This window comes from Limanda limanda, chromosome 5 (assembly GCF_963576545.1).
Source record: "Limanda limanda chromosome 5, fLimLim1.1, whole genome shotgun sequence".
In the NCBI taxonomy this organism is placed as follows: Eukaryota; Metazoa; Chordata; class Actinopteri; order Pleuronectiformes; family Pleuronectidae; genus Limanda; species Limanda limanda.
The window spans coordinates 23125256-23152997 of NC_083640.1; the positions used below are offsets into that span (position 1 = coordinate 23125256).

General features: G+C 42.8%; 1 protein-coding gene across 10 annotated transcripts; it reads right to left on the reverse strand.

Moving 5' to 3' along the window:
• Positions 1 to 285: 285 nt before the first annotated feature.
• Positions 286 to 27742, reverse strand: LOC133001488 (transducin-like enhancer protein 4). Of its 10 annotated transcripts, none has more exons than XM_061071065.1 (20): positions 27698 to 27742; positions 27179 to 27276; positions 25454 to 25517; positions 25286 to 25330; positions 16691 to 16753; positions 13107 to 13181; positions 12373 to 12571; positions 10607 to 10623; positions 5471 to 5593; positions 4884 to 4937; positions 4639 to 4791; positions 4276 to 4408; positions 3836 to 4023; positions 3183 to 3259; positions 2833 to 3082; positions 2415 to 2662; positions 2167 to 2314; positions 666 to 816; positions 501 to 577; positions 286 to 393 (listed from the first exon to the last, which is right to left on the reverse strand). In XM_061071065.1, the coding sequence occupies exons 1-20, from the start codon at positions 27740 to 27742 to the stop codon at positions 286 to 288; spliced, it is 2316 nt and encodes a 771-aa protein (XP_060927048.1). The 10 variants fall into 10 exon arrangements, with proteins under 10 accessions (XP_060927048.1, XP_060927047.1, XP_060927050.1 ...); XM_061071064.1 differs by having other exon boundaries at positions 12373 to 12574; XM_061071067.1 differs by lacking the exon at positions 16691 to 16753.

The window sequence follows — 27742 nt, forward strand, 5'->3', positions numbered from 1 at the left end:
AGTGAGATGTAAAGGAATGTGATTAAGTGCACGTGGACATTCACTCGTTCTCACAGCAACAAAAAGACACTTTTTAAAAACAACATCTCTGTGCTTGGTTCTGCTTGTTCCTTTCGATCCACGACCCTGCCAGGAGGTCAAAAGGTCACGGTCCATGAAAGACTTTTTTTTGTTCGATCCAAATCCATTTTATACACATTTAAAAAAAAATGTACACCGGCGATGGAGATATCTCGGACTGTCTGGATGGAGGAGTGGCCTTGTCGTCTGATGGCCCCAGCACTCTCAGTAGATCACCTCGTAGACTGTTGCCTTCTTATCTCCTGAGCCCGTCACGATGTACTTATCGTCGATGGAGATGTCGCAGCTCAGCACAGAGGACGACTCCTTCGACTGCAAGAGCGATAAAAGATGAGTGAAAGAGGAGAACGTGTGCTTAACACAGGAGCGATAAAGGATGAAAGGGTTTGACAGGCAGGTTTATGTTCCGACGCACTTACCTGGAATATGCTGGCACCGTACGGAGTTCTCCAAGCGTTGAGCAGATTGTCTTTTCCTGTGCTCACAAACCACTTCCCTGCAGAGGATTTGGACACGTCAAGAAAAAAGAATAACCCACTTCCGTCATGTAAGACTAAATCAAAGATATCTCAATAGATTCTTACCGCAGTGAGCAAATCTGAGCGAGAGCACGCAGCTTTCGTGCAGGTGGAGCTGGTACTTGTCAGGTTTGGTGACGTGCAGGACCTCCACATTGCTGTTCTCCATCCCGACTGCCAGCCACTCGCCCGTTGGACAGTATCCCAGGGAGAAGATCTGCAAACAGAGCCCACAGGTATGGTAGATAACCAGGTTTTCATCCCTGTCTCTTTGTCGGTTGGTTTGGCTGATCGTTTGAGAGCAACAGAAAAGATTTCCACAAAACTGGATCCAGGATTTATGTATATTTCTTTCTTTAACATTGTGGCATTTTTAACATCGCCAGGGGATAATAAGTTGATCTTGATGAAAAGAGAAATACACATTTAGAGGACTGATATCTACGAGTGTTTGGAATTTGGTCCATGTTGGACTGGACGCTACTTAGTGCTATTCCAATTCTGTTTCGTTGTTAGAACTGAATCTTCTTCTTTCTGCATTTTTACTGTAGTGTTTTATCACAGAGTTTCACCTTTGTCTTTCATCAATGTGCAAAAGAATCAGACTCACATTCGTCAAACAGAAAAACTGATGCTTAGTATTTTGGCAGAGTTACACAGCTGGTGCTTCACATGGGAAAGATGCTCTACCTCTTCTGTTTCTATCTTAGAAAACGTAATGACCTGCACATCATCGGTAAATTAAGTAAATAAGGAAAACATCCATCACCTCGTAGTCTTCTGTGGGAAAGTTTGAGTTCATGGAGATTGAACTTGTCTTTGTGGGCGGGCACTGAATTTAACATAACTATTAATGTTGGTAAATGTCCACGATAGGTTTTTCTGCACCATCATAAGAACAACATTTTTTCAGTTTCCAAAACCGTACCGAGTTAGCAACAATTCTTCCAACAGGATCCAAACAACAAATTGTGTAAATTTTCTTTGATGGACAAAAAAAGGTATTTTGTATTTATCGAAACCCATGTGTCCCTTTAGTTTAGAACAGATATCATTGGAAAGCATAAGCATTCTCTCAGTTATGTATCTCTCCCTGTGTGCAGCCCTCTCTTAGCTCTCTTTAAATGCACACCCTCCTCCTCCTCCTCCTCTGCACACAGAGATGGTGAAATGGGTCTTTTCAGGAAAATTGCGGTAATGGTCTATTATTGCCGCTCTTCCCCCTCACCTGAAAAAAAGAGTAAATTCTAACTGCCAGCCCTATTAATGTTAAAGGTATCTGAGGACAGGCCAGAAACACAGAGCTCAGCCTGACCTTCAGTGGCTGCTTAAGTGTTCAGAGCTGAGTCAGAAAATTACTGCAATAAATCGGAGCCTGAAGTGGTGTGAGTACACGAAAAGCATACAACTGTCCTTTGTCCTGTGATGCACAGTTTTCATCAAATCTGCATTTTAGTTTAATCGCAAAAAAATAAAAGTCTTATTTATAGCTATTTAAGATAACAAATATATTCATAAAATATAAAGAGTATTGTAAAACGCAAAAAAAGAGTAGATTTGTGTGTACCTGGGAGGTGAAGTCGTGCTGCTGCAGCTGCCGTCCCTCTCTCAGGTCCCAGGACCGGACGGTGTTGTCCAGGCCGCCGGTCCACAGTTTGGTCCCATCGTTAGAGATGTCGATACAGCTGGCCCCGTCAGTGTGGCCCTGGAACTGCCTGCAGACAAATCCAAACTTGCATTGGCCCCCTGAAAAACAACATCAGTTTGGTTCTACTTGTGAACCATCGGGACTGTAGCGTGTCCACGGCTCCGTACCTGACCAGAGTCTGGTTGTGAAGATCCCACACAGCGATGTTTCCATCGGAGCAGCAGGAGAAGCAGACCTTAGAGTCAGGGCTGATGGCCAGAGCGTAACACGCGGGCGCTGACGACGTCAGCTCGGCCTTTATCCGAGGAGTTGGTGTGGCCAAATCCCAGATCGACAGAGTACTCGCCTCGCCCCCGACGATGAGAGTCCGCCCGTCAGGAAGCAGTCGACAGGAGCGGATGTAGTTATCTCTGTTCTGATGTGACAGAAAAGTATATTTTACTGTTGTTAAAAGTGACAAATACATAAAAGCATTTTCTAACCACATCTAAAACAAAGAAAACGTGCAGTACTTTCATCATTCATGATTTCAAAATAGATTTCATGTATCAGTCATGTATGTCAGGGTCAGTGCAGCTCACTCACAAGGCAGTCCAGCTGGGATACAGGGGTCTTGTTGCCCGGGTGACTGATGTCCCACACCTTGACGCAGCCTTTGCCGCCGGTGTAGACGTGACGCGTGGGGTTACTGATGGTGACAGCGCACACCACCTCCCCATGGCTGAGAGTATTGATCTGCCGTGCGTGGCGCGGGATGCCAGGGCCGATCAGTGCGTCCGGAGGAAAAGGCACAGGCTGCATTTGTCCGTCAGCGCTCACGTGGAAGGAGTAGGCCCTGACAGGGAGAAAAAAAGGAGGGTGAGACAGGGGGGACGGGTGAAAGCAAACAAGAGGAAATAAAGGTGAACAAGAAGGAGGAGGAGGAGTACACTTACGGTTTCCCACCAGGAATACCCGACAGGTTGGGAGGAAGCCCAGGGACACGTATGTGGTGGTGAGGATCGAATCCCACCTACAGAACATGAGAGGGTGGAGTTTAAAACCAGCTCAACACGCAACTACTGAAAATACTACAACTGAAACTATATGAAAGAGGTGATTAGTTTGGTAAGTCTGTCGTTCAAATTTTGGTTTGGTTGTAAGCTGCAAGTTTAGGTTGGAATTAAAATATATTAAAGTAATACTAAAGTTTGCAGCTTCTATACTGAGGATAGTGTAAACAATACAACTGGCAAATCCTGTGCATTGATTTAGTGATAAACTAAGTTGTTGGGTATTGAGGTGTTTAAGTTACACCCAGTGCACAATTATTTCAGCAGCATTTAAATGATTATTTTTCATGATTAATTCAGTGATGTGATGCTGTTGATATGACAAAATATTTCCTTTCTAACAAATTTAGTCTGGTGTTAATCTTGATATGTGGATGTTTTTAACCTGCAAATCACACAATCTCATAAAGTAATACTACTCTCTATTTGTTTTCCTTATTAGGACAGTTTTTTTCAAATCAAATTTCTTCTGATCACATGCAGCAGCTATGATTTTAACTCCAAATTATGAGTTGTGTTTGCGTGCGTTCTGGTACCACTTGTGTTCGCCCGTAAGCTGCCACCGCAGCGGCCGCCACCGCGCTCATCTGTGGAGAGATGCTGTGCAGGCCGGTGTAGGCGGCTGCCGCTCCGCTCAGCTCTCCGTTCATCCCCGGGTGAGGAACCATTCCGAATGGCCCGGGGTACGAGCAGGGCACGGCCAGTGGCGTACGGAGACCAGGAGCTGTGGGGACAAAAAGGTTGTAGCATTCGACGTGTGAGTTTGAAGTTTTTAAGAGTAACGTAGTCTCTGTGCTCTCATATCAGAGCAACAGATCTCTGGTCAACTTTAAAATCGGATATCCTGTGTTTACTACTACATTCTCATATACAAGCTTTAAAGGCCTAAACTCAGACTATCTCATAATTTCAGGTCATATTAATTTGTGCATTTTCATTTTATAATGTTACATAGAGCAGGGAATGGAACTCTCACCCAGCGTCTCCAGACCCATTGGTTTGGTGGGGGCGGACCTCAGGCCGGGGGTGGAGGTGCTGCTGGGTGTTGGGGCATCAGAGCGGGATGTGGGGGTGCTGGACTTGGACACAGGAGTTGTGGACTTCTCATTCTGCAACACACACAAAACAGGTAAAGTAATCACAAATGTTGTTTGATAGATTCGCTGTTTACTTAACTTTTACTTAGAATGTATCATCTCCTGAGTTTTCCATCGTACATATTAAACCTTTATTCTGTTCTGCACCTTCTTTGACACAATCATTTATAATTCTTACATATTTCTGAAAGTCTAAATATAGAGAGCTACCCGGAGATTTGATGAAAAAGAAGATGACTCACCACGTTAATCTCTTTGGACTTGGAGGACGGCGTGCTGCTGGAGGAGGCGATGGAGGACGGACTCAGGGGAGCGTCCTTCTTCAACAGGCGAGTTTTGTCCAGTCCGTTCTCCCGAGGAGAGTGGGCGGGGCTTCCTCGAGGAGACACGGGATCCTGCGGTGGGTGAGGCAGACGAGGACAAGCGGGTAAGATGGATTTATCTCTTTGAGAGCAGGCAACAGAAATGATGTCAGAACTGTTTTTACCTCGTTGGAGACGTCCACGACCAAGTTGTCATCGCTCTTCTCTCCATCACTTTCCTGGCACGGACACAGAAGACAGAGGAATCCTTATTTTAAATCTAAATAAATCTACATTATATTCTAATTCATACAGAAACTGCTGGTATAATGTTTCATTTTGAATAAAACTAAATCATCGGCCTAGATTAATTGTCTATCAAAACACATATCATCAGTGTGTGACACAACACTACACCCCTATTAGTTTGATATTGAATGAAATAATGCATAATGGTGATAATGAAATTGGGTTCATCATCAAATCAATGCTTTAATTAAAGCAATCAAAGAGAACCATAAACTACTTTAATCAATCCTCTGTCAATTTGCACGTGTTTTTCTTTTTTTTTACATTTACTACAATTATACAACTACTAAGACCAGAAATCTCTGTCCATCCATCCCTCTGTCTGTCTATCTGTCCCTCAATTATCGAGACCTAAGCCTTGACCCTAGCCCCCCCCCCGCCCCATTTATTTCCAACTGAACCCTTTGTTTTTGCAATCATGTCTTCGACTCAGAAAGTGTTATCTTTCTACATCTTCACTCACGTAGCGCGTGGAGTTCAGCTCCTTGTCGTCTGTCTTCTGCTTCTTGCTGTCGGAGGAGTAATCGCTGGAGCTGCGGTGCTTCTCTCCGGTCCGGAAGCTGGCCGAGGGAGACACGGACGAGCTCTGGAGGAAACAAGCAAACAAACAAATGTTTAACTTATCAGAAGATGAAGAAAACCGACTAATTTGTTCTAAAACACATCAATTATGCACCAAACGAAGCTCATGATATAAAAATAGGAATAAATATGTTCTTCTGTTCCAAAAAACAGATTGTACTGAATGCAACATTCGCATCTGTGTCTGTTACAACCCACTGAGAACATCTTGTTCTGTGGACGATCAGAAGATATGGCCGCACTCTTTCCTGTTGATTTTCTAAATATCAGTGACCACAAAATACAAAATCTCAAGAGATGAATATCTCCTAACCTGCACAAACATTTTCAAAACCATCTGCATGACTCACAGGCTGTAAAAAGAGATGGATGAAGCGTCTCCACTTCTTCATGTTGTACAAAATTGATCTACAATCTACAATATCCAAGATAGTGGTTTGGGATATTGTAGTTTGGCTTCACTTTTGGGGAGCTGTCATGTTGTGTATACAGTCTATGGCACGACTAGATACCAGTAGAGATTACACAGACATAGATCAACATGTTTTCTATCCTGGCTTGTGTGAACTGACCCTTTAATACCACATGGGCAATAGTCGTCTATATGTGGGTTAACTTAATAGTTTACATGGTAAATATACACAGTTGGCAACTCACTGCAGAAAGACATGACTGTACAAATCAAATTAAAGTGAAGGTTAACACCCTGTAAGATCGACACAAAAAACAAATTCAATGTAATTCGACATTGGTCTGCAGAGGACTGTGGGCCAAGCTGAGGGAGAAAGAAATCTCAAGGCGAAAGAAGACTTTGATAGATTGAAGGAAATTACTCTTTTTATACCCTGCACAGGGTGAAAGGCAAAATATAAGCTTCATCTTATATTCTAAAATTCTTTGGAATGTGTCAGGACTTCTCCAGGGCTACAAAATAAGGACAAATCTGGCAGCGAGCGTGCAGCCAGCAGTCATTGATGCAAACAGAAAGACAAAGATGAACGACGCAGACACATAATGACTGTGTGATCCGCTCCACGGCTGGATTTCCACATCACTTTAAAATCTCCTCTGCCTGTCAAAAGCATTTCATCGTATACTGCATCACACAATGCAGAAGCAGCGCCGCATCCTTGACAGTTTGACTCCGCCAGCGCGGCTTGAACTCGGCGGCATTATTTTGAATCCAGGGGGGGAGGAGGAGGAGGAGGAGTCGCTCCATTGATGTCTCTGTGTGTTTGTAATCAAATCTGCCGTCCTTTGAATTACAATTAGTGCAGGATTAATCCTCTTTGAGAAGCACAGATCAAAATAAGGTCAAGGAAACATCTCCCCCCTTGCTCCGCCTGTCCCTGCTGATCCCGCTCTCATTGGGAGGCGCTCCTCACCCGGCACACCACGGACGGAGGGGAGGCAAAATAAAGCAGGACCTTTAACTCGACCTTTCCACTAACTCACGCTTGCAACCTTTCCGCTGCCCTTTGCCGTGCTGCAAGTGTTGATGACAAAGATTCGGTAGGGGGGAGGAGTAAGCGTTTGGTGTGTGTGTGTGTGTGTGTGTGTGTGTGTGTGTGTGTGTGTGTGTGTGTGTGTGTGTGTGTGTGTGTGTGTGTGTGTGTGTGTGTGTGTGTGTGTGTGTGTGTGTGTGTGTGGTCGGGCAGCACTTGTACCTATACATTTTAGTACTATGCACACTATGTGCAAACAATGTAGAGATGTCCGTGTGTTTACAGGTGCTAGTTTCTTTTTCAGTGACATAGAGCAAGCTGACCACCACACACACACACACACACTTACACGAACACACACACACACACACACACACACACACACACACTCCCCCTCTCTTTCCAGACTGATTAGATTAATTAGCCTGCAAATTAGCTCTTTCAAAAACATCAAGGCAAATTAATTTCGCTGCAGAGACAAATGAAGGCTCCGCCGGCGGCAGTTTGAGCTTTGTGAGTGTGAAGACCGGCTCAGTGTGGCTGGGTGAAAGTATTAATTTACAAGCACATCATAATCTTATCTGCCTCCCGTTTCAAATTGATTCTGCAAGTCCTGATAAGGAACCTGTAACCTCTACACGTGAGCTTTCTTTATTTCAGTTTTACAAACAGCTTGACTCCGCTCTAATAATCAGAGAGATATATATGATATAGAGAACAGTCTTATGGTTCGTAAATAAAAGTTGGCCTCACAGATGAGGTAAAACACCATGATGCCTATAATTATATATACATATAATATGTGGTATAATATCATGTACTGTCTGTGACTGAAAGCTTTCAAACTGCTCTGAAAAAAGACCTGGAGGTGTTTTCTCTACTTCTGTGAACAGACTTTTGGGCGAGAGTTGCTTCAAATTGTCGGAAAAAGATGGAAATGCGAAAATGTACAGTTACATTTCTGAGTCAAGACAAAAGACTGTGACTGAAGACGTTCAGTAAAGCAGTTAAATGGCTTTTGTGTTAAGATTGAATTCTTAAAAACATATAATTTGAACATATTCAATGTAAATTCAGCCATTTTAACAGTACATTTAATGAATGCAGCACCAGTAACACTGCTGTGACTTTTGTACTGGATCTTTCTTTTGTTTCTCACATCTTTTTCCTGTTTCCCGTTTTCTCGTTCTTTCACTAACAGGACACTAGTTTCCTCTTTGCCTATGTGTCCACCATTTGCAAATCCTGTATTTTATCCTTTGTGTTTCTCGCTTCTTTCACACGTTCACACCAAAGAGCCTGAGTTCACAATCTCTGATCTTTTCTGTTCCACACGATTTCTTTCTTATTCTGCAGCCAACTCAGCATGGAAGGCACCGCTGAACGCTGCATTTTAGATAAAAAAAAGAACATTCAACCATTAAGAATGAGACGCAGACTGCAACTGAAAGATTTCAAGACAACTAATCCCGAAAAAGACGTGTTAGTGTCGCTGACAACGCTAACAACAAGCCGCAGCGTGTTTACTGCAACAGGTGATTCACCGTAAAGGTCAGTCTAAGCTTCAAAGCCGCCTCATTAAGAGTTTATTTCTCTTTTCTACATCGCAAAATCAAAGATTGAGACGCTTAAGTGATGATACTTAAGGTCATGTAAAAAGCCAGCACTTGAGTCCAGGCATCGCCTTTCAGCCGAGAGGAATTCATCACGTCGGACTGAAAGGAAACGACGCAGATACACACAAGAAAAACTCCAGCAACACAAAACAATGGCGATTGATAAAGTTACCGAACCAACAATTAGCTTCATTTGATAAGTGCACTCAATCCCACAGACGAGAACAACAAGCATGAGGAGAATCATTCCTTGAACACACCATGACTGCATAAGTGACTGCTTGTACTGGCAACAGTCAGTATGCAGACACACACACGCACACACAAACACACAAACACACACACACACACACACACACACACACACACACACACACACACACACACACACACACACGTCTACACTTGCATACCTTTGTCAGTGTGTGTGTGGTCGCCAAGGACATTAAGGCACAGATGTTCATAGATGTTCATGCAATTCACACATCCTGTGTGTGCCCTGTGGACTGTTGCCAAGGCAACTGTAGACCACTGACAAGAGGCTTATTGGTTTCATGAAGTGACTGTTGGCCGCCATGTCAAAGAGCAGCTCTGTGCGTGTGCTTACGCTCCTGTGTGGGCTCATGAAGGGCATTCATCATTCTGCTCTCTCTATCTTTATCACTGATTCCTGACAAACAGAGGCAGCGCACAGACACACACACACACACACACACACACACACACACACACACACACACACACACACACACACACACACACACACACACACACACACACACACACACACACACACACAGCTAATCACTCCCATCATGGTGCCTCCAGCTCTGAGTGTAAGTGTGGAGGAGGATATATACGACATGGGGGGCAGGAGATAACATATTAAAACATTCCTCCTGTCTGAACCGATTCCAAAACACCAGAGAACACACACCACCCGCTGAACTCATCTGTGTGTGTGTGTGTGTGTGTGTGTGTGTGTGTGTGTGTGTGTGTGTGTGTGTGTGTGTGTGTGTGTGTGTGTGTGTGTGTGTGTGAGCTGGAGCTGCTTGAATAAAGAAATGCTAATCTGCTCATTGAGTATTCAACAAACCAAATGTTTGCCTTGGGAAAAAAAGCTCCGCTTAAGGGACTAATTACTGCGAGCGCTGGTTGTTACATTGATCTGTTTCGCTGCCTCTCTCTGCTCCCTCCTTCCTTCACTAACCAGACTTGTGCTTTGCTCATCTTGGGGTTTCTCTTTCATCCAGGTTCTCTTCCTATTTGGCACCATTTTCACATATCAGATATTTTAAATACATGATTATTCAGCACAGCACAAGGGTAGAATACATAAAAGGGACGAGTAGAGCAGATGCACAGTTCATACAGGGATTTATAGCAGATTCATGTCTTTTCATTACTAGATTATTTTAGTGCGATGATCTGCAGTCAGGATTTTATTTGAAATGAGCATTTATATTTCAAAGGGATAATTTGTGTGGAAATATGAAGATGTGGAATCTGTTATTTAGCATCAAATCTTTATAAATATCAATATTCTCTATAGAACTGGGTGATAAAACAATATCACTATCATAATATAATTTTCATCAATAGCAATAGAACTTAAGTTGTAGTAAAAGTAATTGACTGATAGAATGTTTTCTGTTCCTCAAGTGTGTCATTCTCTGTTTAACCACAACTTTCACTCAGGAGCAAAAATCGGTCTTGAACTAGAATCTAATTTCATATTTATCGGGATAATTATCAATGTCAACTGAATATTATTATGTATTTTTGGCCGTATCTCTGAGAATGTGGAGCCGGTTGTAATTTTCTGTCCAAACCCTACAGAGCTGAGGAGAAGATTAGACAAGTATAATTGTTTTAATCATATGGCCGAGTCGGTCATAGTGAAAACCTTTTTTACCTGGGAGAAGATGAAGAGAATAAAATAAATAACACACTCACCTTGACTGAGTCTCTGTCTGAGAGGGCGACAAAAAGAGACAAGAAAAGAGAAAAACTCATTGAAATATTTTGTCTGATTGCACATGGAAAAATACACACACACACAGACACACACACAAGCACACACAGAGATTGATAATAATACACTTTATTTTATTCTAATTTGAAATAAATACTTTAATAGCCGCACATCCAAATCTCAGTGTAAACCACTGGTAGTTGTGTTGCATTGTGGGTAATGTAGGCCCAGTGTTTTGACAAGAATAAAGCTAAATGAATAAAAAGGACGATATAGACTCGTGTTTGGCTCAGTTGCTTTTAAGTTTCCACTAGAGATAGAATGCTAAATCTGTGTCGTACTTTTCATGCCAAGTAGGAAAGTAAGTAAGTGCAAGAGAGCATAGTTTAAAGAATTACATTGTCCACCACAATGAAAACATGAAACCTCTTTAAACATATAAAGACACAAGAGTTGTCATTATCATTATTTATCCTGGCTTCTAGTCTTTATGGTTTCATTAGTTATTTCACTTTTTAAATTATATTTTGTTTGACTAACATTTCAGTGATGATTATATATTTATTTTATTATCTTAACTTTCTTTTATTGTCATCTTTTCTAACACAATATTTAGTCTCTAAATATGAATGAATCCTTTTTAATTCATCTTTATCATCATATGTTTTGTCCATTATTGTGTAGGATTATCACCGTATGTGTAATAAATAAAATAATAATAAAATCATACAATATTTGGCATAGTATGAATTACACTACCTTCGGCTCACTTGTTTGAGATTGAGATGGAAGTGCGCTGTTATTGATTGAGCTCCTAACTGGGGTGAGTGTTACCTGAGTTAGCAGCTGTTAGCTTCACTGCAGCTACAGGGCAAGGTTAACTACTCTGCTGCACTGTAAAATCCCTTAGTGCTTCAGAGTAATCACACACACACACACACACACACACTGTAGGGTAATTAAATGCTTGAGCTCAGAGTCAGCTCGGAGAAGAATTACAGGCGTTTCTTATGTGCAAGAGAAAAGAGGCATCATGGTGGTGGTGCATGGCTCCAGGTTAGGACCAATTAAAATGGTTTAATGACAAATCAGTTTTTAATTGCTTTAACTGCTGTTTGTTCAGAGCACTTACAACTGAGCATCAGTACGAGTGGAGACATGATTCATAACTGAATATTCTAGACGTGTGAAATTAGTTTGGGATCATTAACAGAAAAAGTGATAAAAGCGTCAACATCTATTTACATTAAACGTGTTTAGCGTCAGTGAATAAAATAAAGCAGCAAGTTTTGGCAGTTTGTATTAAATATGGGACATAAAGGGTTGTTCCTGTATTTAATAAAATATCTCAAATAAACTAAATTATATTTTAGCCTTGATTTGGATAGATGAAACATCAATGGACTTGTGACAGAAAGAAAGATTTAAAGCAATGTAGTTACGATGTAATTTAATATGAATCCAGAATATGACATGGATTTTTTAAAGATGAAAAACAGAAGATAAAACGATAAATATCGTATAAATCCAGAGGTCTGAGATCATGGTCTGAGACTTAAAGACTCCACTGTACATTACCCACATGTACATTTGACTAAACAATTTAATGAATGCTGTAATTAAATAAAGATGCAGAAAGAAGAAGTGACTTATTCTGGACTTAAAGACGCCTTCACTTGCCCAGACACACACAAACTTATTGACGGCCACAGTTCAACACACACTGTCCACTCGGAGCAGGCCTCACCTCTCGGGTGTTCGCTGTTGCTGTCGTGGTGTTTCCTGTCGTCTTTGAGCGGCAGCTGGTGACTCAGCGCGGAGGAGAGCGCCAGCAGGCTCGCGGTGCTGGCCCCGGGGGGCAGGGGCGGCTGGAGGCCAGCGGGGTGCGGCGTCAGTGGGACGGGGATGGCGTGGCCGTGGGTCAGGTGCTGAGCCTGGAGCTGCTGCTGCTGGAGCACACACAGAACCACTGATTAATGCCCAGGTTTCAACTTGGAGACAAACGAGCGGCCGAAATGAAGAGGGAGATGGGATGAAGAGATGAGGGAAGATAAAGACAAAAGGAAAGCAAAGAAAGGAAACAATTATATTAGTGGCATTCTTGAAATATCAGAGGCTAATATAAATAAGGATATCAATTGAAAATCAATATGTTTAAGCTTAAACAGAATCTACATCTCAGCCAAAAGCTTCTGGACAACTAAATTCTAGATGTGACCATGTGAAAAGCTGTAACTGTACAATTTTGATATAATATATCTTTGTAGATTAACACCGACCATGTATTGGTGAATGGATATGGTAGAAATACAGCGGGTGTAGAAACCACACTCATCTTCAATGTTGTAGATGCATTTGATCCATGCACGTCTCTTTCTTTAAGAGAGAGTGAGAGAGAGGGAGAGCGAGAAAAATAGAGAGTATGTGTGTGTGTGTGTGTGTGTGTGTGTGTGTGTGTGTGTGTGTGTGTGCAACACCCACTCCTATGACGGCGTTGAGTTCAGCCATGGTGACCTGCTTGGCCCTCTCCACCGCCTGCACCACCTGCTGCTGGTGCTGAGAGAGAATAAGAGAGAGTGTCAAACTGAAGGGATTGCAACATCAATTTACAAGAAGCTATTCCTCCTATAACGTTAAATAAAGATGTAGATACATTAAAACATCTATTGCAAAGCATTAAACAAGTAACTGTACATTTGTTATTCTATCTTTCTAACAGATAACTCCCAGTTACTCAGTCATCAAAGAATCATGGGGCCATTAAAACAGCCGTGAATGTGAAGCAACAGAGTGAGACCTCTGTATCTGACTGTTCTTTGATCCAGACATTTTCTCACCCGCCAGTTTGGCCATGTTGTAAAAACCCAAAGTTCTGACCACATCAATGTTAAACACCATCAGATGAGAAGCGGAGACACTTCTGAGTCATCACTGCAGTTTGGCTCTTCATCTAAAACAAGCGCTGCTCCTCCTCCTCTTCCTCCTCCTCTTCCTCCTCCTCCTCCTCCTCCTCCTCCTCCTCCTCCTCCTCCTCCTCCTCCTCCTCCTCCTCCTCCTCCTCCTCCTCCTCCTCCTCCTCCTCCTCATGAGCTGACGCTCACCAGAGTGTTCATTAGAGTCAATGTGCAGCTAATTAGGGCGGACTAGTTGGTCGGATGTGACCTACACAGGCCAGTTGGTTCCTCCTCTCCGGAGCAGAATCTAAGCAGGTGGAGGCAGAAGGGAACGGCTCATGTTTGCAAATGGGCACAAGATTAGCCCGTGGCCAAATATCCTTATATCAACTACTACAATATCGTATGGAGAAGCCCAGTGTGTAGAAAGTTTCTAACTGTTTGCATGTGATTACATCAACTGTGTTGGAGATGATGTTTCACTTTTGGAGTATTAAAACATTTTCTACCCATTCGGTTTATGGCGACACGTTTGACCGGGGTCCTTCTGTGAGGAGTTTGCATCTTCTCTACATGTCTGCATGGGTTTGCTCCACGGACGTCCTCCTTGAAAGGTTTTAATTTCTAGTTTGACCAACCGTGTTCGAGCCCGCTTTGGTTGCCCTCAGGTAAACAGTCCGTGTGGAGAAGGAAAGAGGCCGAACACACCGACTGAAATACATCTGTTATCGGCTTTTTAATTTTTCTGCATTCCTATTCAGATAGCTGTTCATAAAGTTTGACCAAACTGTCGTCTGGACCTAAAACACCAATAATGAGTCTCTACTTGTGTGATGAAAGAAACTATTCAGGCTGAACAGAGAACGACATCAGAAGACGGAGACTTTGTCCGGATATCTGCTGATTACACCGGAAGCCCCGAAATATAGTCCGTGGTCCCCAGAGGCTAATTCATCCTGAGACGATAGCCGATGGGTGGGGTTAGGTTCACTGGAGACTCTAATACAGTTGTTTGTCTCTACGTTGGCCCTTTGATTCACTGGGGACCTGTCCATGGTGCATCCTGTCTCTCGCCCAGTGTCAGCTGGGATTGGATCCTGCTAGTGAATGAATGAATGATGGACGGAGGGGCGGATGTGGCACAACAGCTATACAACCACATGTTCTACGTAAACCTGCTTTCTATCACGTCATGCTCTGCAAAAACAGAGTCACTGCAAAAACATCAACAAAGAGCAACTGTCAAGTTTTAAGAGAGAGACAATTACCCTGAGAGACAGACACGTTTAAAAAAGAAAAGACAGACACCATGAGAGACAGACACGCTTAAAGAAGGGGAAGAGAGACAGACAGGAAGAATGGCAAAGTCATCCAGAGGGCACGGAGAGAGAGACAGATCCAGACGGTGAGCGAGAGCAACATCAAAGTAAAGCCAGAGATGAAAGAGTTTATCAGGTGTGGAAATGAACCTGAGCATCCAGTTCACACACACACACACACACACAGACACACAGACACACACACACACACACAGACACACACACACACACACACACACACACACACACACACACACACACACACACACACCGGACACACGCATGCTTTCTTAAAGTGAAAGGTATAAAAGGGAAATCAGAAGCAGAATTGTAAAACCTTGTATTTTGTAGTTTAGTATAAATTACACGCTAACACAGTTTCAAACGAAAACAAGAATCCCAATTTCACAAACTCACGTCACTCATCTTAAAAATATTTTAATTTATATATTTATTGACTAGAAAAATGTCAGTCTAGCTCAAATATTAAGTATCTTAGTCTTGGCTTACCAAAACTTTTATTAAGATTTAACATTATCGCATTACTTTCTAGGTATAGAGATAAGAATGAGTTAAATAACAAAAATGATAATTTTACCTAAAGACATTTCTGTATAAATCATGATTTAAGTTCAAGAATGACCATAATGAAAACATCTTCCAGGATTCAGAACCAACTTTGGCTACTTTAACTGTGTTTTTGAATAGATGCAATATATGTCATATCCTTATCATATACATGTGAAATAATATGTATGATTCTACTCTTATAACGGTAAAATACATGTGAGTATTTATATCTGGATACTGTAGGTTAGCTGACACATCTTCTCATTGGTGACAACGATATCAGAAAATGACAGAAATAATCATCACAAACAGAGCTCTAGCAGACACGTGCAAATTCCGTCGACATGAAAGCAGCGTGTTAATAACATGATTGTTTTACATTTCACATGCACGCTCTCTAAACGAGGCTGTGCACGGAAACAAAGCGGTAAAGCCGCCTCCTCTCCCTGCCCCCCCCTCTCTGCGGGCCTCAGGCCTGTGTAGCAGCACCGCAGTCTAATGCCATTATTCCTAATCCACCCTAAACCCTCCTAATCCATGGCTAATCTGGAGGAGAGCTTTGGCGCTCACACTCACTCCTTCCTGCTGTTCCCACCCTTACACACACGCACACACACATACACACACATACACACACACACACACACACACACACACACACACACACACGTTTAACTCCACCAGAGGATGGTTTTATCACCTAAACACACTATGCACACACACTCTCACCCAAGGATTTCTTAAACACACAGAAACACACTTCTTACACCCACCACTGTATGAATTTATAGTGTTTTTAACACATTTTTAATGTGCATTCAGACTGCATTCAGACAAACACACAAAGATGTCTCTCTCACTCTCTCTCTCTTACCCACACTCACACACACACACACACACACACACACACACACACACACACACACACACGCACACACACACACACACACACACACACACAGCCACTGGCTCTCGCATATGTTAGTGGGAGACATTTAATAAGTTCAGAGCATATCTGCCTATCCTGAGCAGGGAGGATTAGCCCAGGATAATCTGCGTGTGTGTGTGTGTGTGTCTGTGTGTGTGTGTGTGTGTCTGTTTTGCCTCACAATCCACCACACACACTTATTCTCCTCCTTCTATGGTTCCTATCTATCTTCTTGCCTCCCTCCCTCTCTCTCTCTCTGTGTCTCTCTCTCTCTCTGTGTGTCTCTCTCTCTCTCACACACACACCCACCCACCTCAGTCTTAACTCACACTGACAGACGTTTCTGAGTCTTACCTCTTGAGAGAGGAAGGGGATGACTTGGGCACAGATCGCGTTCAGCCGTTTGACGATCTCCGCCTGCGAGACAGAGAGGTGGGCGCACAAAACACATTCATGTTCAAATCCACCAGCAGAGACGAAAACAACCTACAACTGCACATGTCAACCACACTTTAATGGTGTGATGAACTCAAGAACACAAATTATTTTCACATCAATATATGAAGCAATAATAAAAGGAATCTGATGCAGTCGGCTGATAAAACCTTTTCTATTCGAAAAACGGGAAAGTCTTTTGGCCTGTGGGAAGTTGTGCATTTCAAATTTCAGGACATGTAGTTAATAAGGAGAGCATGAGCAGAAAGAGCAAATCAGACTTTATCATAAGTTCCACCCACACTGTTTGATTTGAAGATGATCTAAGAGCAGAAACTACACAGTACAGAGCACAAATGTCACCAGAACAAACCCAGCACCACTTTATCACTGAGAGTCTGATGTAAAGTATCAGACAAGAAGTCTGACTAAAGATTAAGATTAAAAAGGTTAGGGTTAGGGTTAGGGTTTTTTCCCTCAGGAACAATGATCAAACCTCTCCACAATGATCACAGCACTTACGGTCTGTGAGTACATTTCAATTAAATATATCTTAATATTTACTAAGGCTGCTTTCAGACATGCACTAAGCTCAGAGATCCTCCCCAGTTTCTGCGGAGGAGGTTATTGTGTGAACGCAAATGAAAACTGTTAAATGACTGTCAATGATGTGAAAACAATTTAGTGGTAACTTCATGACAGTTAAAAATAAACCCCCAAACTGCCAAGTATTGAAATAATCAATTGGCAGCTGATGGAACTTTATAGATCTTTTTTAAACCCCCAAATATTGGCGTCACCCCAAAAACAATATCCATCAGGCTGCATCCTTCAGTATCTCTGAAAGTTTACTTTAAAGCTGCAGAGCATCAATCAGCCTGATGGATGATTTGTGTGAACATAAACCCAGGATTTGTTCTGCTTGAGATTTAAGAAAAGCTCAGTTGAAGGAAAACATGAGACACATGAGATTTTAGTCGACTTCCTCTGCTAAATAAAGAGCCAAGTGAATAAACTGAGAACCAACACACACACACACACACAGAAGGAGCTACATGTCTAACATTGTCAGGTGTATGTCTCATTTCTACAACCTTGACAGAGGTGAACTTTGCTCTGGTATCAGTGGTAACAGAAGACCCCAGAGGCCATGAGAAGCAAACCCACTGATACGAACCCTTCAAACGGCGGCAGGAGCAACACTGTGGCAGGATGACACACACGTAAACACAACCGTGCACACACGCACACACACACACACCTCCCCAGCCTCCTCTGTATTCATCAGATGTTTTGACTGAACCCAGCGGTTAGCTTTTAAAGATTATACAGCACTCTCTCTCCCAACATCAGGAAATTGCCTGATCCACTGTCCCAGAGGGAGTGCTCGCAGTGCAACTCAAACCCAAACACAAACACAGACAAAAGACTCACACAGAAACACAAATGACGGGGCACAAAGGGATCAACATCACTGTCTTTATTTGTAAAACTAAAAACATGCAGGTACGTAAACCGAGTGTCTTTTCATTTGTCACTGACTGTGATGAACTTAGTCGTGTCAGCGCCTGCAGCAGATTAATTTGCTGCCGGTAAAATTTGCTGTTGTTGTGACGTTGACAATTCTAAATAGCGGCTGCTTGGCATTACATATATTATTTGCTGCCTTTTTCTTATGAGCTAATTGTATCAGGCGTCTTGAGATGAGTCGATCAATCGGTTCGTTGATTTGCAGGAAATAATCACCTACTATTTTAAAGGAGACATATTCTGTTCATACTCAGGTTCCTTATTTTGATATGGGATATTTCTCAAGTAGGTTCACATTCGCTAATGATCAGAAAACGCATCAATAGTTTTAGCTCTTGTCTCTTTAAGACCCTCTTTGTACGGCCTAGTCTAGTCTGATTGGCTAGCTGGCCCTCTCTGCTCTGATTGGTCAATCATGTAGGAAATGTCGGCCACTGCTCTCAATTCAGCCGCGTCACAATTCAGTGGCGGCTTCCATCGTAGGACGTGGTCTGTCCGGCCCACAAAGAATGCCTCCTTCATGGGACAGCGTAGACTGCGTAGCCGAACCAAAATTAGATGTCACCAGCCCGTCCTGCCCTCTTATAGTTGCCTGGCAACAGAGCTGAAGTTGGACATGATGACAAGATTTGAAAAAACCCTTTGGTTTATAAATATTTGTACCGTTAGTTGTCCGTTTGAGTTTAACATCATCATTCAACCATTGGGTTTCTTGTTGCTTGGTTGTTATTGACGCGGAATAAACCATGAGATGTGTTGGGCCAGGATGGATCCATCTGTTAAAGCATTAATTTCTCTGGGAAGAAAAGACTTTTACATTAGACTTTGGGCTTTTTGAACTTTGCAGCTCAACTAAAACAAAACTAGATACACCAGAGGAAAGAAAAACTGAAGAAGCATCATATGCCTCATTAATTATAGATCATATTCATTAATCAATAATTTGAAGACTTCGGAGGCCATGAATGTAGAGAATTCTGTCAGACACCGGATGTCTGAGCCATTTAGTGTCAGGCAGATGGGACCTCGAGGGAGGGCTGCAGCTTACCTGTGATTAACTCAGAGCTGCAGCTGCACACACAACCTAAAACACTGACATTTTCATTTTATATTTAATGTTTATCCATGGAAGACTTGCTGTGCACACATGCCCTTTTTCAGCTGGTTTCTCTACTCGTGTACACCGGGAATAGCTGCGCGGTACATATCAGCCTCTGAGAATCTCCGCTGAAGCACCAGGTTGAGGGTTTTACGTTCCCTGCTCAACCTTAGTGTCGGGTGTTGAAGGGAAAGAAGGACAAACTCAGTATTTTCATCAGTTGGCCATCCTCCATAAGGATAACACCGAAACCCTGCGGGCTGAAGAAGTGAATGAGTGCAAGGGCTGTTTCCTCTGGTCTGGCATAAATAGATGTTCAAGGAGACGGTGAAGGGACAGCAGACAGACGCAGAGGTGAGGATCGTGTTGCCTAATCCTCTTCAACGTAAGAGGGCTGCCAGGCAACCCCACCGTTAGGACAACAACACCCATCAATCTTGTTGAGTAAAACAAATTCAGACGGTCATACAAGAAGTGTCACAAAACAAAGACGAAAGCCATCTACTGGCCAATCAATTATCATTTAGTAATCATGAAGAGAGTAAAGGAGGATTGGTCTGTGAACTCTCATTTTACAGCCTCAGTTTCAGCATTTTGTCCAGCACCATCTTCGTGTTTTTAAACGGTTAGTATTCTTGAAGTAACCATATTTGGAGGAGTGGGGGTGGAGCCTGACTGGGAGATCACGCACACCTACACCTGTGACAATCACCCATTGGACGGTACTAGCTGTCAATCACACAGTATCCATTCAAACCTGGACTTATTGTCAAATTAAAAAAATATTGGGCCATTTTATTACAAACTGAATGTCCAGTTGTATTGAAAAAGACTTAAACTAGAGACTGAGACAGACATAAATCAACTTTTGCAAACAATGGAGTCTCTGCGCCATAAATTTATTTTGTATTTTTATACGAAGTCTACGGTTTTGACAGTCAAGGAATTTTCTCTGGCATTTAACTCTTTATCTGGAGATTTTTATAATTTTTCAGACCATTAATCGAAGAATCAAGACATTCATGAGATTGACTGATTATTGAAAATCTATTGTTGTTCATGTATTTTGTGGTAAATAGGCTAAAACATGCAAAACATCTCATAATTTAAATGAACACTGCAATGGTTTTATTTAGAAGCACACATTAATTTATAAATGAGGATTACAAAGCTACTCAGATCATCGCTGAAGAAAAAAGCTCCTCTGAATTCCACATGAAGAGGTGACCCCGACACGTCGCCACACAAACGGAAACAAAAGCGCTGGAGCAGAAAAGGAAATGGAGATGCTTTTCCACGAGGCAACACAACCAATTTCAGGTGACATTTTACATCAATGGCAGACAATCGTGACTGTCGGCCAGAGTGCAGGTATGTCAGCCTGTTTGAAAAATACACGTTGCTGCAGATACCAAAGTGAAACCTGAAAGCTCTCAGGTCTCCAAAAAAAAAAAAGGTGTCCTTTGGTTTATGCAAACCTGGAGAATTTGAATGTGCAAGCGAGCAGGTCTTAACTTTGACCTGAACCCTGTCACCGTTCTGACAGTAAATAAATAATAAGAAGCGACCGGCCAGGGAGTTTTCTAAGGTGAGGACTCCAACCAGGGCGATCCATTGAGTTTATTGCGAGATTACACGACTCCACGGGCGCATAACAGCCAGCAACCTCTGAGGTGAGATCATGTGCACTGAATTTATCTTTGACCTTGTATGTGAGTCACTGGAGAAATGCTCCTCCAGTTAGAAAGGAGAAAAAACAGCGAGCGGCCGCAGCCTTAAGAGGGATTGTAGGTTTCCTGCTTGTGAGCAGAACGACAACGTGCGATAAACGGTGCAAGGAAAAGCCAGAGTTACCACTGAATATGCTGTCCCTCTCTGAGCTTGTGGCATTACAATGGACCAACAGTGAGCAAAAAAAAACAACAACACTGCAGCAAAAACCACTTAACACTAAAAATGTTGCCCAGAAGAATAACAAAAAAAGAAAAACTGCGAAAACGCTCCCACTTCAGGTCCTAACAACAAAGAAATAAGATCAGGCAGGAGCCCTGGAGTCAGATTGGGTCAGAGAGAAGATCAAATGTCCATCTCCCCTGTGGAGCTTTGTAAGCACCACATCAGCACCACTGTTCACCACCAGCTAATACAGCTAATGGACCCGGCCATATAAAGGCTGGATTCCCTCGTGAGGGTGTGTGTGTGTGTGAGTGTGTGTGAGTGTGTGTGTGAGTGTGTGTGTGTGTGTGTGTGTGTGTGTGTGTGTGTGTGTGTGTGTGTGTGTGTGAGTGTGTGTGTGTGTGTGTGTGTGTGTGAAAGACATAGCTAGACAGGTAGGGGGAGACAGGGAGGACAAACAAAAGGCTCCATACACAAAGCTCCAAACAGCTTGAGGTGCAAAGTGAGCGTTTAATGTGAGGATTCATTTTTTCGGGTAAAAACTCTGGCTCCTGGCACCAACTTAGTCAAAGCGAATGTTTTTACATGCATAGTTTCCTTTGAATAAGTAGAAAAATTGCAAGGGAGCAATAGTGCATCTCCAGCCAAGTCCAATTTGTCCAGCCAGGGTTTTTAAAATGAGCCGAAAAACATTCTCATAACAACAGAAAAGGTCTTGCACTTGGCATTCTGCTCTGTTGCTGCATTGTATAGCTGCAGATCCAAAATTTAATGGGTTCCTTCCTGACCCATACCGCCTCCTTCCTCCAAGTTCGGGGGTAAACCATTGAGTTGATTTTTTGCATAATCCTGCTGACAAACAAACAAACCAACCAATGAAAAAACAAACCTCCTTACTAGAGAAAAAGAAACAGCCAAGATTAATCTCACAGCTGGAATAGGCAACCAGTCGGGAAGTCACACACGACCAAATATCAGTCTGGCACATGACCCTCGTGTCATTTTTGCACTTTATGTGTGGTTTAGTGATGCCGGTCCACAGATTGTACTACCTTTGGAAAGGGCCAGGCTAGCTTTCCCCCCTGCTTCCAGTCTTTATGCTAAGCTAATCTTCTCACTCTTGGCAAGATAGAAATATTTTCCCAAATGCCAAACTCATCCCTTCATCCCAGGACCACTAGGGTTCAGTTTGAGCCCCCTTGTGGGTCTGACTCCCAGCTTAAGAACCACAGTGTTATTTTCATTACATCCACCATTTACATACAGGAGGGACATTTAAACTAAAACCTGAAAACCTGGAGATTGTTAAAACAGGGTTTTCTAAAAATGCAAAAGAACAGAGATAAGTGCGTCATTTAAAAATCGTATTTACTATAATCTGAAGGTTCCAATTTGCTTTTAACATTCTCAATGCAATGTTACAAAAACCAAAACCCACGGACTGAAACAAATGGCTTCTGTTCTGCTGCAGCAAAATGAGTTGTCAGATCTCATTGAAAACACTGTCATTCCTCTGTATCACAACGTCTTATTACTTCCTTGTCTCACCACTTTCTCCTCCCTCTCGCTCTCCTTTTCTCTCCCCATCCTGCGCTCGCTTTATTCTTCTCTCAGTCTCGCTAATTTGCAATTGATTATCTGTCCTCTGGCAGCACAGTCCCATGCTCCGCACCCCCGTCGCCCTCCCTCTCCTCGCCCCCTCGTTCCTCCCCTCCGTCTACAAGTCAATTTCTCTTTAACGAGCGTTGGTACATTTCATTCCCCGGGCACCGGAGCCCTTCTGTGTAAATAAAACAGAGAGCAGAGCCAAAAATCAATGAGCCTATTACCCTCAGAAAATGCTAAACAAGCAATATTTGCAATTCCCTCGTCGGTAGTGGAGACCGACTGCCTTAAGGCCCCCCCCCCCCTCAACCAGACAACACCACCACCTCCACCCTCCACTCGTCAATCACGGCCTCCACTCAATGAGCCACACACGTCGTATCGTCCTATCGAAAACACACATTAACGCTGATGCATGCACGCCAGCATAACAAGGCACACAAACACAACCTGAACATCAAATTCACACACACACACACACACACACACACACACACACACACACACACACACAAACACACAGACTGAGAACATCCACACACGCACACACAGACTGTTGGCAGATATTAGAGCCTCATTCTCCAAAACTATTTCCTGACAGAAATTTGTGGGCACCACACAGAGCCACGGTCCGCATTTTCTCTCTATTTTCTCTCACTCCCCCCCCTAATAAACACACACACACACACACACAAACAGCAGCAGGATTTATAGTAGACAACCCATATTTCATCCAACACATCTGATTAGTGAGCCACTGAAAAGCTGCGTGTGCAACATTGATGCACAAACACAAACACACACACACACACAAACACACACACACACACACACACACACACACACACACACACACACACACAGAGAGCCTGGTAAACATCTAAATATACACAAACAATGCACACAAAGACACAAATCGTGCACACAAAACTAAATAAACAGCAACAGTGTACATACAAACACACACACACCTAGTAAATGTGTACAGTATACATACAAGCTGTTATATAGACATCCCTCTCATACATTGTACACACACAATGAAAAGGACACACACACTGTACAGACACACACCAACACACAACCATGCACAGAGCAAGACAAAGGCCAAGCATTTATCACATCTGCTCACACACACACGCTCACACACGCACCATTTCTCAGGAAATGAATGTGTAGCTCAGTTAGCTGTGGCCCATTTAGCCCGGCAGCTGATGTGTGGTTAACACAGACATTTATGCTAATGACCCTCGGTGTTTAAAAAAGGCAGCAGTAATGTAAAGGCTCGTTAAAAGACAAATCCTTGTTCACTCCTGTCCTTTTTCAGCCCGTTTCTCTCTCTCTCTCTCTCTCTCGCAATTAAACTGATGGAATTATTGTTCACGTGTGAAATGACTGCTGAACCTCGCAAGGCAACAAAACATGCGGAGATAGAAGAAATGAGAAACAGGCGAATAGGCTCTTTTCAAGCTCTATAAATAAATCAGTTTCTATGATATATACGATCTGTTACATATGTACAGGGACCCCACGGTTTTCCCTTCCAATGCAGACTTTTCTTGTTCGCACCGAAGGGAACCGGCATGTCGCTGACCTTAAGTGTGATTTTAAGATAGCCTGATACCAGCGTTGGGGAATCAGAGGCGTGACGTGTAACACATTAGCGTCAGGTGTCCTTTCCCACCTCGGCGGCTCTCGGATCGTGACTCTGTGACTACCTCTGCAGCTGAGATACAGGCAGAGCCATGTCATGTGGTGTTGGGCTCCTTTATACAGAACAGCGAGCTGCACTGGGCCGAGGTTACTGCTGCATGGAAGAATCATTCTAACATATAATCAGTTTCTCCACCTGCGACTATTTTTCCTGGTATAGGGAACCAGAAACTCTTATGATAGAATATTAGAAATATAAAATACTAGTAAGAAGCATTGATACATACAAAAACATAAAGATTTCACACTTTTGAAATTTGGTCAGTATCATACGATTTGAGTAAGGTCGTAGGTGGCTTCCATCTTTGTTTGGACTATGAAACTATGATTTGTTTACTACAAGCTATAGCTTATTTAAAAAAAATATGTGGAGATCCAACAAAACAACAGTAGGTTTAATTCTAAGGGAAATCAGACGATAAGCGAAAAACTAGAATATCACTAGTGAGGAACCTATTAACCAAAGGAAAAAGGCAAAGCTGGATCAGAACTACAAACAAACCAGTTTGTGTAAAATGTGCGACCTTTAAAAACACTTTAATTTTTCATTGCACAGACGTCAATTAAAACCTCAAGCTCCTGTTGATCATCACCACCATGAACATTCTTCTGACACCTGCTACAGAGTGGAATCCGTGTTACTTCCTTTTTAAGACGTGAACGTTTCCTACCTGCTTGTGCATCTCGATGTTGAGTCCATATGACATTTCATAGTACTGTAAAAAAGAAAAGAAAGTCACGGATCAAAGTGAGGTCAAAGCAAAATGTCTGTCCGCTCTGTTCCGCTTTTTTGCACACAGCAAAAATACTAAGGCACATTTGCACGATATGAAACTCACCATGACGTAGTGTCTCTGCATCTCCGTTTTCTCACTGGCCAGTTTCTCACACTCCAGTTTCAGACTGTGAGGGGAGAGTGAAGGTAAAATGTATTTCATGATCACATCTGTCCAGTCGTCAATCAATCAATCAATCATGTTAAATATATGTGAGATGAAACAACTTCACAAAATATGCCTGACACATTGAACCGGAGCCGTCACCTGCAGAACACTGAACGTCTTCCTGTCAACATTGTGTTACTTTAAATTTGCATTTCTAAATGTGATTGCAACAGAGAAAGAAGCTTTGCATGAATCACACCGGTTCTCCCTGCAGACCCAGACACTTACTCAGCAGGTACAGTAATTAATGGATCAATGGACGACCACGCAAACCTCATCATATATTCTTACAGTGTGAGTGGTGGAGGGACCAAACTGCACCATCGGCAGAAAAAGCCACCATATAATGAGGATCCATTATAAAAGTGTTGATACTGAAGAAGAAAAAAAGCTCAACTCTATCAGATGTTGTGTTTTACTGGAAGCTTTTGTGCATCTTTCTTTATGAGGAATCCATCAGGTGTGTAATGTTTGGATATTGACGTGATGAATACAGACTAATGGAGCGATTTAAAGGTCTGGATCCGTTACAGGTTTTCAATTTTGGATTAACATTTTTAATTCTTTCATTTTTCTCAAATATAAGAACTTAAATTTAATGGTAAAATCAACAATATCGCAGCTTTAATTTCTTCCTCATATAAACCTGACATCTATACAAACAGGATGCCTTCGCAGACAGTGTTGATATATATTCCGTGTGCGTGTCTGACTCTTGCTCCCCTTATTTTACCAAATCAGTGTCTCCCTGCTGTTTGCGTTTCACTGCAGCGGTCTGATCACACACATGCAGCAGATGCTATCCCTGGTTCATCTCCTTCCGCCCCGGGATCTTCCAGCAAACTGGACCACCGCCGCTTCATCTCACCAGATGATTGGGGGAATAATTACAAGGTGGCCTTAGGTGAGCGATTATTATGCATTGGCATCGCGCTCGTGGTTCTTCCCCGAGCAATGTATTTCACACTTCATCATGTAGGGTGAAAAACATTTTTTTATTTCACACCACTTGCACTTGCAGAGAGAGTGAGAGAGACAGACGTGCACGCCGAGGTTGATGGGGGGGGGGGGGGGGTTTGCCAGCGTTACAACTCATTCTGCAGGAGAGAATCATTTCCTGGGATCTCCTGGTGGACGTTTAACTCACACTGAGAATGTTTCCATCAAATCAGTTTCTGTCTTGAATTCCGTGGCATTGCATCAAGCGTTTCCCTCATATTTCAGTCGTATTGTGTGACCCACACACAACTGGTGCAGGGCAGGTCACAGAAATATACGTCTTTTAATCTTAATTCATACTTTTGAGGCAGGTGACACTAGTTTTTCTCTAATAATCAGTTTGCCTGTATAGTGAAATTAATTTAATAAAATGTTTAAATTCTCAGAGCCCATATTGACGAATGAAGACATTTGTTTTGAGTATGAAAAACAGGAAATACTGACATTTAAGATTTTGGATTCATTTTTCATTAGTCCTTGCAGCTCCATAATAACACTAAGAACAAACGTACATCACTCTTTAACCCGATGCTGAAAGTTTCAATAGTACTTTGAAAACATTTGGCCAATAAGGAGTCGACCCCATGCACCACTAGGGTCAGGCTCCACCCGGACTCTCACCTGTGGTACTGGGCTTGCAGGAACTGGAACTCCTCCTTGATCCGGTCGCAGGACTCGGTGACAGTGAACTTGAACGGCTGCCCCGGCTGGTGTGAGACCTCAACCCCAACCAGACAGCATGCGAGGGAAGAGAGGAACAGCTGAGCCACCAGAGTCACACAAGTGTCACCACACACACACAGACACACACAGACACACACAGAGGCCAGACTGTAGATGACAATAGGCCTCTCTGTTTTACACGGTGGCCTTTTGGTTTCTCTCACTCTTCTTGCACGTTAACCCAAGCACACTCACTCACACACACACGAACACATACGAACACACACACACACACACACACACACTCAAACACTCTCACACACACACACACACACACGCACACACTCAGACACACACATACAGCTGCAGCAATACGACAATGAGTTTAATTGTGCGTGCGGGCGCGCGGTGGCACGGGAACTTGATTACGCATCAGACTGTTCTTCTGCCCTGGGCTCGTGCTGCCTCCACTCTTACCTGGTGCCGTGCCACGGGGTACATCTTGCTCAGATCTCGAATCAT